Source organism: Ictidomys tridecemlineatus, chromosome 1, assembly GCF_052094955.1.
Source record: "Ictidomys tridecemlineatus isolate mIctTri1 chromosome 1, mIctTri1.hap1, whole genome shotgun sequence".
NCBI classification, from domain to species: domain Eukaryota; kingdom Metazoa; phylum Chordata; class Mammalia; order Rodentia; family Sciuridae; genus Ictidomys; species Ictidomys tridecemlineatus.
Window position 1 is genome coordinate 211738953 of NC_135477.1, and position 12411 is coordinate 211751363.

The 12411-nt window shown below is 43.4% G+C and overlaps 1 protein-coding gene across 6 annotated transcripts in view; it reads right to left on the reverse strand.

The window, feature by feature from the left end:
- Positions 1-12053, reverse strand: part of Mast4 (microtubule associated serine/threonine kinase family member 4) — a 554645-nt gene extending 542592 nt beyond the window's left edge. For 3 of the 6 annotated variants that reach the window (XM_078015707.1, XM_078015703.1, XM_040273127.2), the window contains exon 1: positions 11383-12053. In XM_078015707.1, the coding sequence (XP_077871833.1) occupies positions 11383-11736 (354 nt within the window). In that variant the 5' untranslated portion in view covers positions 11737-12053. The remainder of the gene's footprint in view (positions 1-11382) is intronic. The other 3 variants (XM_078015722.1, XM_078015713.1, XM_040273130.2) reach the window with 1 other exon arrangement.
- Positions 12054-12411: the final 358 nt, after the last annotated feature.

Consider the following 12411-nt stretch of genomic DNA (forward strand, 5'->3'; position numbering starts at 1 on the left):
GAGAACTGACAGAAACACACCAAAAAATTTTAAAAGTTGAATAAGAGTGGAAGAAACCCTATTTTTTTTCTGGATGTGTAAATCAGCATTACCTGAAAGGAAGACTCTGTGAGTACATGTCCTTGCAAGAATCCACATCAAGAATAAGTATTGAAGCTGGGTGCAGTGGTACACACCTGTAATCCCAGGGACTCAGGAGGCTGAGGCAGAAGGATTGCAAGTTCAAAGCTAGCCCAGCAATTTAGCAAGTTCCTAGCTAACTTAGCAAAACCTTGTCTCAAAATAAAATTAAGAAGGGCTGGGGATGTGGCTCAGAGGTTAAGCACCCCTGGGTTCAATCCCTAGTACCAAAAAGAAAAGGATAAGTATTCAGATCTTAATTATCTCCCACAAAAAATAAATAAATAAGTACATGAGGTGATGGATACCTGATTAGATTGAGTTAATCATGTCACCATCATGTATACACTTATCAGAACATCAGGTTGGGTACTGTGAATATATACAAGTGTTGTTATATAAAGCAGAGAGAGGGAAGAGCACATGTGCCTATTCACAAATCAGAAAACACAATCAAGTCTGTCAACAAGAAAATTTCATTGAACAATTCAGCAAAAAATTATACACTGATGAAAACTTGACAATTTAAATCATTTTTAAAGTAAAAAAAAATTAAAAAAAAATAAAACGGGAGATGTAATTTAAATGGACTCTGATTTCATCACAAATGAGGATCAGGGAGGCTAATCGACTCCCCAGGAATCAAGGCACTCCTCAGAAAACAATCAGGATTCTTATGAACCCTTCCACTTACCGTGGCATTATCCTGCAAACTAGTGAGCAGCCTAGGATCACTCTTAAAACTGTAAAGCGAATTGTCATTATTTCAGTAGAAATTAAAATGATTCCTTTGAACATGTGGCCCCAAATGCCTTACTACTACAAATTTTAATGAATAACCAAAAATATCCTAGTAGAATACAGCTTCCCAAAGCCAACAAGAAATGAGAATTGGTTCATAGCTAAATTCCTTCATCTGTAGAAACTTTCTCATCCCATTAACAGTTGACCTACACCCAGAAATACAGCTTTAAATCTTAGCACCAACTTTAACAAAAATCCTTGAAACAGACAATCAATCTAAACTCTTACCTCAGGTGCACATGGGCCATTTCATAGGCACCAGCATTCATTCATCTGACGATCATTCATTGAGCAGTCATTTACTGTGTGCCAATCACACCAGGCTCTGCTGGGCTCTGGGACACAGAGACAACTAGGAGGCTGGGACCTCAGGGAATGCAGTTCCTCAAAGGTGTCCTCAAACCTGCTCCTCTCCACCTTCTTCCCACTATTCTCCTCTTCCCATGTACGATATTCATCGGGTCATTTAGCTACAGCATGGTAGTATGAACTAATTTAACTACCAATTTAATTTCAAAAAGACTTGTGGGAAAATTAAATGAGTAAATGCCCGTAAAACATTCAGAACGGCATCTTGACACACATTATGCCTCAACTGCAATTTTGTGCCAACTATTATTATCATTATCCATTAAACGCCACTCTCCCTATTGAAGGGGTTTGAATTGATGTGACATTGTTCCTATTCTGAGCAGGAAAAAAAAAAGTGTAAAAATAGAAATGAGAAAATAATTGAAATATGAGAAAGGGCTGTGCGAACACTACAAATATTAATAAATACAAGACCTAGCATAACACAGGAAGATAATGTGGTACAACCCTCCGAAAACAACTGATTCTGCTATTTTCAACTTTCAAAGTTAACAAGAAAGGAATCAAGATACCTTTTTTTATTAACAGCACACACAATTTTTACACTCACTTTCTACCTCTTCTCACACACTTTCATGTCTTCAATCGTTCTCAAAGATGATTGATGCCCAGGTGAGAGCCTTTAAGCACTACAAGATCTCCAATCATTAAAAAAAAAAAAAAAAAAAAGCTTGTTCAGCATAGAATAATAAGGCAGGAAAACACAACATGACATGTTAGGAAAAAAGTGAACAAAGGGAAAACAAAAAGAGTTTTCAAGTTAATCTTTAATGAACCATAAAATTCAGTAGCCCAAAAAAGGATATTGTCCCCAATATTCTGTTGTACACAGGTTTTACTATAATGTTCTAGCTAAAATGGTCTTTTTAGGCGGGGAGGAGGGTGGGGATGTTCTTTATAAAATTCTGATGACCTAGCTATAGATAGGAGGGAGGAAAAAGAAACGAGGAAGAATTAGAACAAGGAGGAACAAGGAACCTAATACACAGAAGAGGATGATTCAGAAATAATTTTAAAAGAATATTAAACTATGATTTTAGCAGGTTTTAAAACTGCCATGTTACCATCTTCACAACTAGTCTTATTCCATAATTTCAAAACTCTTGCCTTTAGCTGCTCACACCTATGAGACAAGTTTCTCCAGGTAGAAGTAGTCTAAAGTTCAAAAGTGGAAATCTTGAGGAAAAGGACATGGATATTTTTATGAAGAAAATCAAGAGTGTTCAAAGATGTAATTTCCATTTTATCTCTTGTCCTCTAAATAGAGAATCTGTATCATGGCTGGAACCCACCCATCACTGAGGATTAGAGCTAGTCCTCAAAGGTCTTACAGCACTTGAGGACTGTCCCTCTCTGTAGCACAGGGAGCAGGCATCTTATTAAGATAACTTGGTCAGTGCCTGTGGGCAAATAACATAGGTTTTCCAAGGAAATAAGATGAGTACATAAAATGAAGTTTACTATGGTATGGTAATTTTTCAAACCGTAGATAAATAATTCAAAGTACCATAATGTAGACAGAGAGAAGGCAGTCTTGTCTTACTTGACAAGTAATTTTCCTCTCGTTTGCTCTCATACTCAGCTTTTAAACTAAGCTTGCTTTGCTTCAACAAGGCACCTCCACTTACTAGTCTGAGAAGGGCCACAAGGACAGGAAGGTTGGCCTCTCCTTGAGTTCTCCTGTTCTGTACTCAATTCATTTGAGGTGTGTGAAGTTCTCCTCAAAAAATAAGACTTTCAGCACTTCTTGCTCAAGAATCCAGTAGCTGGGCTAACCTTTCCTCTGGAGTGGTTCTTCCCTTCTCTTCTTGGCTGCATCTGAGAATCCTCGGAGTACTCTCTTAAAACAAGAAATCTGGGTGCAGGCTAGCATTATTTCAATTAAACCACTCCAGCTAACACTCTGGGAATGCAAAAACAAGTTTTGTGTGTTTGTGTTATATGTGCTGGAGCTAGAAATGCTTCTGTGGAACCAACCTATCCATAAAGAACCCAGTTGTGAAATTAACCATTTAGCCTTTACACACAGAATGGATTTCATCACAACTGCATTCCATTTCAATAGCTTAATGTAGTTTAGTTGGCTACGATTGCCCTAAGACATAATTTTAAATCTGTGGCTTTTGTGAATCTAAGTCTCCACAACAGTGTACAACTACACATGATTTTATACTCCAAGTCCACCCCAATTTCACTTTCTTTCCCTACCACTGATGAGGCGCTGGGTGCAGAAGGTGCATCTATCTCTGCATAAAGAAATGTGTTGCAGAAGGTGCATCTATCTCTGCATAAAGAAATGCTTGGCAAGACAACTATTAGGAGCAGAAATCCATCTGATATATGGTGGTGTTTTTTTAGACAAACACAGAAGGTACAAAATCATCAGCCTGTAAGGAATGACCCAGGTAACTTCTCAGCTGATCAGAAAAGGAACTGACCAAGTGCTGAGGCAGAGGCCCAAAGACCCACATCTTATGTGAGTGTGTTAGTGTACACTCATCTACCAAATGAAATTGGGTGCACTTGGAAGCATCGGAAACACCACTAAATTACAAAGTCAAGAACATAAAATTAAAATTTCATCTTCCACATGATAGCTTATGAAATTAGTTAAGAAGCCAAATTTGTGAGCATTTCTGTATTCCCTCCCACCTACCCACTTCTGCCCAATCCCCAATAGCATCACAAAGCATTTGGGCTGAAAGGTTCAGTGGAAGTAAGTACCGTAATCAAAATTATATCGACTGTGTCTGAGAGGGGAATTGATGGGGTAGCAAAAGAGCACAGGCCTAGGATACAAATGCATAAGCTGTCTTGCAGACAGCTTGTCTGGTTATGAATTCAAATCATTAAATAAGCAGGAAATGCTTTGCATTAGGAAAAGTTGGGGAAGCCACCGGAAATTTCACACAAGTTCTACACACTTGAACATGACTTCAGTGTTTATGTACATACTGCTGACCACAGTCCTGAACCTACATTTTGCTTTTTAGGGTGTGATTTTTGTCTCCTAACCCTGGAGACACAGGTGACTATTGTCCTGACCTTCCCAGAAATTCTAGAATGCTGAGAGTGTGCAGATGGAACGAGAGAAACAAGTGCCCAAAGCTGTTGGAGCAACAGTCTTCTGCTTAACCTTGTATTTTGTTAGCTTAAAATAACATTAGCAGATAGGAAATCACAGACAAAACATGGGGCACGTGAAGGAGAGCAAGGAGCTTTGAACTAAATGACGTGAAGTTGTATACATAACAACCTGAACAAGTGCAAGGTCAGAACCCAAGTTATTAGGAAGAGAAGCAAAGTGCAGTTGCTGCACCAGCATTTGAGTTGTATTAAAAAGGCTCCTAAATGATTACACAAATGAAGTGTTTACACTATCCCAAAACAGACAAAACAAAATTTTTGTTGGATATTTTGCATACATGCATTCCTGAATTTTCAAAAGTTCCACTGAATTTCTACAGATTGCCCCTTTGAGAAAACTGGGTGGCCCCTGGACCACCTGTCTGGTCCCCCATCCCAGTGCTTATATGAACTGAAGTTCACTTCCAGATAACCACCTTATAGCCTTCCTTTCCCTTCTTAGCTCCCCAAACCTTCACCTAGGAAGCTTACTGAAGTACAAGATCATCTCACCAGCTTCACATGTGGAAGACAAACTGCCTTCCCCCTTAATCCCTGGGAATTCTCATGCCCACAGAGTTTTTTAGGACATTATTTAATAACTGATCACCAAGAGCAGTTCCTGAAGCAAACGGGAAGGTCTCATGAATCATACACCATAAAGCTTTGCTGTCAGTACCTCATAAAAATGCTCTGTCCATGAAATTAAAAGTGATAACTATGTTACATATCTACCAAATCATGAATGAAAGGGTCTCTCGGGACTAGCAACAAAACCAGCCATAGCACAATCCATTGGGGCAGGGAAGGGACTTCTAGGCCTCTGCTTATTCCTGGCTATAGTAGTGACATCCTGCATGCATCAGCTTTCCATAGTCAGTAATGATAGCAAACCTCACTATGGAATGCTTACCATACACCAGGCACTGTGCCGGGGACTCCACAAATACATCTCTTCAGTTCTTATAATGACTCTCTGCAATAAATATTGGCATGCCCATTTTACAGATGAGGAACCAGTCTCAGGATTAATAACCTGGCCCAAGTCATTCAGCCTATGAATAGCTGAATCAGGGTCAGAAGTCCACACCCTTAGGTACTACAGAGGCTGATTCCAAGCTGGGAGCCAGTGCCTGCTAGCCCTGAAGGGATAAAGGAAGAAACACCAGCAGTTTCTGGCCATCCTTCATCTAAAAGATGACTGTCCAAAAACATCTCTTCTAAAATGTGTGCAAGCATGCACATACCCCAACCCACTCAGCATTCTCCAAAGTCAGTACACAAGCTTGTGGACCCTTCTCTTTGTGAGGCCAGTTCTAGAAGCATTCTTTCAGCAGTTTATCACCTGTGCACCCTTCCTCATGGGGGTCAAAATGAAAACAAAAAACTGAATTCACACACTGTGTACACTAAGTCTGAGTAGATGGATGGCCTTTGTCACCTGCTATTTGGCATTTCCTGGAATGCCTCAGATCAGAGGTGGAAGGGATAAAAGCTGCCCTTTCCTCTTGAGGAAAATCCAGGCTCTGGTAGTGCCTGTTAGCCCAGGAACACAACACTTCCTGTCAACATGGGCACAACCCTCAGGCCATGTCCCCTTTTGCTCAACTGGGATAAATGTGTCCCCACAACTTACTATGGTAATGAGCACCTGTAAGACCCCCTTCTCACTCTCTGCTCATGTCAATAAACTTTCTCCTTCGAGAAAATACTAGGCTTAAGATGATATCATACTGGGAAGTGGCACTTATTCATACTAAGATGTTTCCTGGAATAGATCTAAATTCCTTTCCTATTATAATTCTTATGTATTTGCCTGGAGTGCCTAACATACCAGGAATGATCCTCCCCTATCTCATCTACTTACTTACATTCACTAAGAGGGCATCTTCTCAGGTTACCAATTGCAGCTCTGTAACATTTAAATAGGATATCTCAGTGGTCCCCAACAGGTGGGCCTCATGCTGCTTGGCCTCCCCAGCTGCAGCTTCTCTCTAGAACCTCTTCCAATGCCCTGGCCCCCATCCTCCCTGCCAAGCTAGCCAGCTTCCTCTTAAAGTACAGCCCCACTCTGTGCTCTCTGACTTCAGGACCTTCTGGACCTCCTCACTCCCTTGCTCATTTAACTCCTGTTCATCCCTTAGGTCTTCAGCTCAAATATCACTTCCCCAGCTGAGGCTGTCCTTAACCTGCACACTCCTCACCAACTTCTGCAGTGCAATCAAGCACTCTCTCACAGCATGTTTTCCTAGCTGCCACCTTTGAAATCAATTAATTAATAATCATGTATTTAGTTATTAGCTCCCCCTCTAGTCGAGAAGCTCCCTGAGGATAAAACCATCTCTGCTCTCAGGATGATGCCTGGGAGTTGATACTCAATACACATTGGTAGACTGGCAGCTTTTCTGATCTCATGACTCTTACTGAAGTAGTGAATCAAAAAGTAGACTAAATAAATATGCCAAGATTTACGTACTTCTCTTTCAAATGGTTTAGTGGCTACGATTAATAACAATATAAATTGAATGAAAAAGTTGATTGAATTCATGGTCGTTTTTTGCTATTTAGTCTCTTCATCAATGAAAACCAGAAACCATCCACTGCATTACCACCATGTAGGGAACCCACAAATACAAACCCCAAATGAATCCCACTCATATACCATTTAATGAAATAGTTTGAAGACATCCCATCATTGTGTCTATTGTTATTAAGGAAAACTGTTTCCCAACTTTTGCCAATAAAATAAGTCCCTTAGTGCAGCAGAATTTAAATGGGGGTATATACACGGAGTTGGGAAGTCTTAACAATCATGTCCTTTTCTGCCATTCTAAGAATCTCTGAAAGTTTCCATTTCTAAAATATACAGTAAAAGGCAGTGCTAACAATTAATACCCCAGTTCCTTCAAAGGTATTCTAAGTGGACCCTCAGGGATGTGACTTTATTCAAATTTACCTCAAAAACTCATTCATGACATTTTCTGCTCTGATCCACTTGGTTTTTCTGGATGAGGGTCCAGAGATATGAGCATCACAATTCACAAAAGACAAAACAAAGTGAATACACACAGTCACCCTTCAATCAAATGTGCAACTATTTTCAGAGATGTCATTATTTTCTGATCCATCCAACATGTTTACTGAGTCCCTGCTAATACATTAGAGGCATCTTGTTGGACTAGAAACACAATCCCTGCTCTCATCCAGTTTACCAATCAACAGTTACCAAAAGCCACAGAGCACTTTACTGGAGTCATTCAAGGTGCTTTGGGGAAAAGGACAAGGCAGAATGCCTGAGGCAAATATCAGCAACGTTGTCAGGGGAACAGTACTCCAAACTAGATCATCTTAACTATGGAAGGCAGGATACTCAGCAACCCACACAGACAGACAAGGCAGATGCAGTTCTTCTAAGCAAAAAGTCACCTGCCCTCTCTCTTGTGTTTGCTATTCAGTACAAATATGTAGTAAACACATTTTTATTAAATGTATTAAGGGACTGTAGCTCAGTGGTAGAATGCTTGCCTAACATGCAGGGGGTCCTGGGTTCAGTCCCTAGCACCTCTGCCCCGCAAAATAAAACAAAAAATGTTTAAACTATCATCACTGCCACATCTAACTATTATTTTTAAGACACCAATAACTGATGGGATTGACTTAAGTGTATGAAACTTTGTACATTTTTAAAAATATTGACAGAAGATAAAATATGAAGTAGATCAAACACTGTGACATTACTAGATATATTCAAAATAGTTATAACAAGGTTGTCAAAAAATCAGCACTGCAATAATACAATAGAAACCTGAATTTTGCTGTTTTTTAAAAATCGATGCAATAAGTTGCTGTTAAAAAAAAAATACCCACTGGAAAATAATGAATCTCCTAAGCCAGATATAACAATTTTTAAATTAAGATGAGTTTCTTTCCATTTTATAAGCTGCACTTAAGCCTTCAGTGCTTTATACTGGGAACTTGCTACAATGTAACACCAGACTCAATGCAACCCTACAATCAGACACCCAACTCACAGTGTAAGCCTACACTCAGCTCTGTAATACAAACTCATAGTGGAAACAGAGACAAATAAAACCCCTTTCCCAGCTTATACTAATAAAATGAGACTAAACTGAGTAGACAATCTCAGATTCTCTGAAAGTAGATTGCATATAAATTATAAGTTAAGTAAAACAGGCCAGATCAACATTGCACTTCAACTTCACAAAATTTTATCACAATTGAACCTTAAAAATTAATATGTACTTGACACTGGTTATGGTTTGGATATAGAATGTCCCCCAATGTGAAGGCTTCATCCCCAATGCAGCAATGTTCAGAAGTGGGACTCTTGGGAAAGGACTGGATCATAAAGCCGCTGACCTTATCAATGGATTAATCCACCGGTGGGTTCAGAGCTGATGGCATTATTGGGAAGTGGCAGAAACTTTAGCAGGCAGGGTCTAGTTGGAAGAAGTAGGTCACTGGTGGTGTGCCCTGGAAGGGTGTATCTTGTCCCTGTCTCCTCCCCCCCCCCTCACTCTCTCTTTCTCTCTCTCCTTCCTGGCTGTCACAGGTGAGCAGCTTTCCTGCACCTCGCCTTTCCACTATGATATTTCTGCCTAACCTTAGGTCCCAAACAACAGAGTCAGCCAACAATGGACTGAAATCTCTGAACTGTGAGCCCAAATAAATCTCTCTTCCTTTACATTTTCCCCTTCTCAGGTATTCTGTCGCAGCAACAAAAAGCTAACACAGCACTCAATACTGTATATTAGCTCCTGTGCTATGATTAAACTTGATGGCATGTATAAAATGTCTGTAACAACTCTATTACTTACTTATTAGGACTCATCTCACTATCCTGTCATCAGTGTAAGAACCAAAAATTATATACTGGACTTCTACACTTCTCACCAAAATTATCATTTCTACATTGTTCCGGGTTGGGGTGAGGGGGTATAAACTACCTGGCTTTAGTTTTGCTTCAAACTTCTCAAGGCAAGTCAAGATTTCACTCCTTGACAATTTCCAACATCCCCTGACACAGGTTAAGTTACATAATAAATTGCAATACTGTATCCGTTTACATCCAATTCTGAGATTTCACAAACAGTGGCCAATGTTATTTAGTCATTCCACTCTCCAAATGTGTTTCAATCAAACAATCTTCACTGCATTGCCTGGGAAATAAGCTATTATTATATCCACTTCCCAGAAAGTAAAATATTGTCACCCTAAGGCCAGATAATAAATCAACTACAGAATTGGGATCAAAAGTGAGAAGTTCCCAACTCCCCTTCCCCTCCATCTGCCAGACCTTGCTATTTACCGTGGCATATCCTCCTAGCTAAACAGAAAACACAGGACAATTAATTCTACCACCTTCTCTACCCTGAAAACACTAGCTTAGGATCTAGTAGTAAATCTTTAAGTTATAGTCCCAGCTTCCCAGTGACAATGTGCTCATCTCTACAAGTTGGGTCAGAATTTACAGGATGAATACCAATGAGGAATGCTGTTACAGTACAGGATTTGGTCACCTCTCTGCCATGACAAATCATTGTGTAAGTGTGGCACTCAACAAACTTCCGGCATAGTGCCACTAGGATCAATCTGACACTTTGGATCCATCCAAAATTCCTGATCAGAAAAAGTAGTAGTAGTGTGGAAATGAACTTTACCTTGAAGTTTCTCATTATACAGATTAGAGAATGGAACCTGCAGAATGAATCGGGCCCAAAGTCTCACACTCATCAGAAGCAGTTCTAGAAAGCCAATCTCCAGGCACCAGACTGGGATCCTTGCAATCCCCAGAGGCACTGGGGAATGGGTCATGGTTACTGCCAGAGGTTTGACCAACCACCAACTACAGTTCATTCCATCTCAGCCAGGCTAGGACTTGCTTCACACCCCTGATGCCAGATTCAGTCTTTGCTTCCAAGAGGGAGAACCAGAAAGCTACCAACAGGGCATTGGCCTCAGTTTGATTCTTCTCGGGACAAAGACAATTACTTACAAGCTAACCACTCTGGCACTAAGGAATTAATTTCACAAGGAGGCTACGTTAGGGTAATGTTTTATTTATGGCCCTGCCTAATCAGAATAACTTCCCCACAAGGAACGTCCAAAGCAAACAATCTTAGAGTCACAAAGAATCTTATACTTCATTCACTGTCCTTCAAAGCAGAAACAAAGCAGAGTTAGGAGCTAGGTGAACCCCGAAGCTCAGTCAAGAAGGGACCTACAAGTTCTAAATGGACATCCTTCCAGGAAACTAGGACCAAGTCCTCTGAACAAGGTAGGAGTTTCCTACTAGGTTCAGTGATTGCACTCCTCTGAACACCCTGGAAACAAGTCCGAATCAGAACTGAGGTACTGCTGGAAGAGCACTGTAAATTCTCCTATCCCAGAGGATGCGTGCTGCAGCGACCCGCCAAAACCACCCATTGGCGATCTCTGGGGCTGACGCCAGTAAGACCTTGCAACTTCGCGGCTAAGCTCCCTCCCTGCCCCAGCACCATCTCCCCCGCTCCACCCAAGCGCACCCAAGTCAGTGCTTAGCAACCCCGACTCCGAAGAATCAGATCTCAGTTGTAGATACAAGTCAGACGTCCAGATAGCGTAGCATCCCTTCGCTGACTGACCACACACAGACATTAAGGAGTTTGCAACTTTGACATTTTAAAAGCACTCCATCAGGCAGCAATGGTAGACAGACAGACATCACACACACACACACACACACACACACACACACACACACACGAGGTAACAGCCACAGGGAAGTCAATGACCCTCCCGAAAGGCTCCTAACTGTCAATTACACTGGGTCAACTAGGTATGCCTCCCCTCTCCATGCCACTGGGCTCCACTGTCCACCGCATGTGCATAGGACCCGGAGCGGCGATTGCCCGGCTGTCCGGACCCTGAGGTGGCGAGTTGGGAAAAAGCGGGGCCCACCTCCTCGTCCTGCTCTTCCTGGGACGCGCTGCTGCCCCCGGGCGCGGGTGGCGCGGCTCCTCCGAGTGGCAGCGGCAATGTAGGGACTCCATGCTCCAGCACCACGCGCGCGGGAGCCCACGCGGCGGGCGGTCGGGCACCCAGGGCGCCGCCCGGCGGCGCAGGCTGCTGCGACTTGCGGGAGAAGCCTCCCAGCTCCCCTTCCTCCGAAAGAGTTTCAGAGCCCGAGGAAGACTCGGCGGAGGAAGCGCCCATCGAGGACGAGGCGGCTGCCGCAGGGGCAAGAGTCCGAGCGCCGTGGCCACTACAGCCACGGGCCACCGGCTCTGGCGCCTCCGAAACTTTCTCCCCCATTTCCCAGTTGGCCAAAGTGCTGCCCGAGGTGCAGCGGGAGCCACGCGCACTCGGCACCTCCGGGGAAGCCGAGGGCTGCTGGGCTCCGGCTAGATCGCACTGCCGCTCCCAGGCTCCGGGGAGCCCCGCCGGCCACTACGTAGCCACAGCAGGGCCGCGGGAACCCGCCACCAAGTTAGCAGTTGCTTGGGCCCGGCGGCCGACGGGGACTCCCGCGAGGGGGGACATGCCCGCTCAGATCCGCGCTATGCGCTCCACTGTCCTCCCGCGCTGCGCCCGAGCCGCCGGGACTGCGGCTTCTCGGGCAAAACCTGCCTCCGGGACCCAGCGGAGGAGACGGGCAGCACCGAGAACCAATGGCAAAGCAGGCGCGCCGATGGGCGGAGGCTGCGGCGCCCCCGGCGGCGCGGGCGTCAGGTAGAGGAGGCGGGGCCGAAGCGCGGGCACCCGAGTCCCGGAGGATCGGTGAGGCACACGGGGGGATCGCGACAAAGCGCAAGTCCCTGGAGGGTGGGAGCGGATCCCGGAATCAGAGTCAAGCGCAGGGACTCTGAACTTAGCGGGGGAGTGGCTGGCCGTCCTTGGGATGCCAGAGAAATGGCTGAGGAGGTGGTGAGACCTTGGACCTTGGAGAAGAACTGGACTTTGTCTCAAAAAAGTAGAAAGGAGAAAACT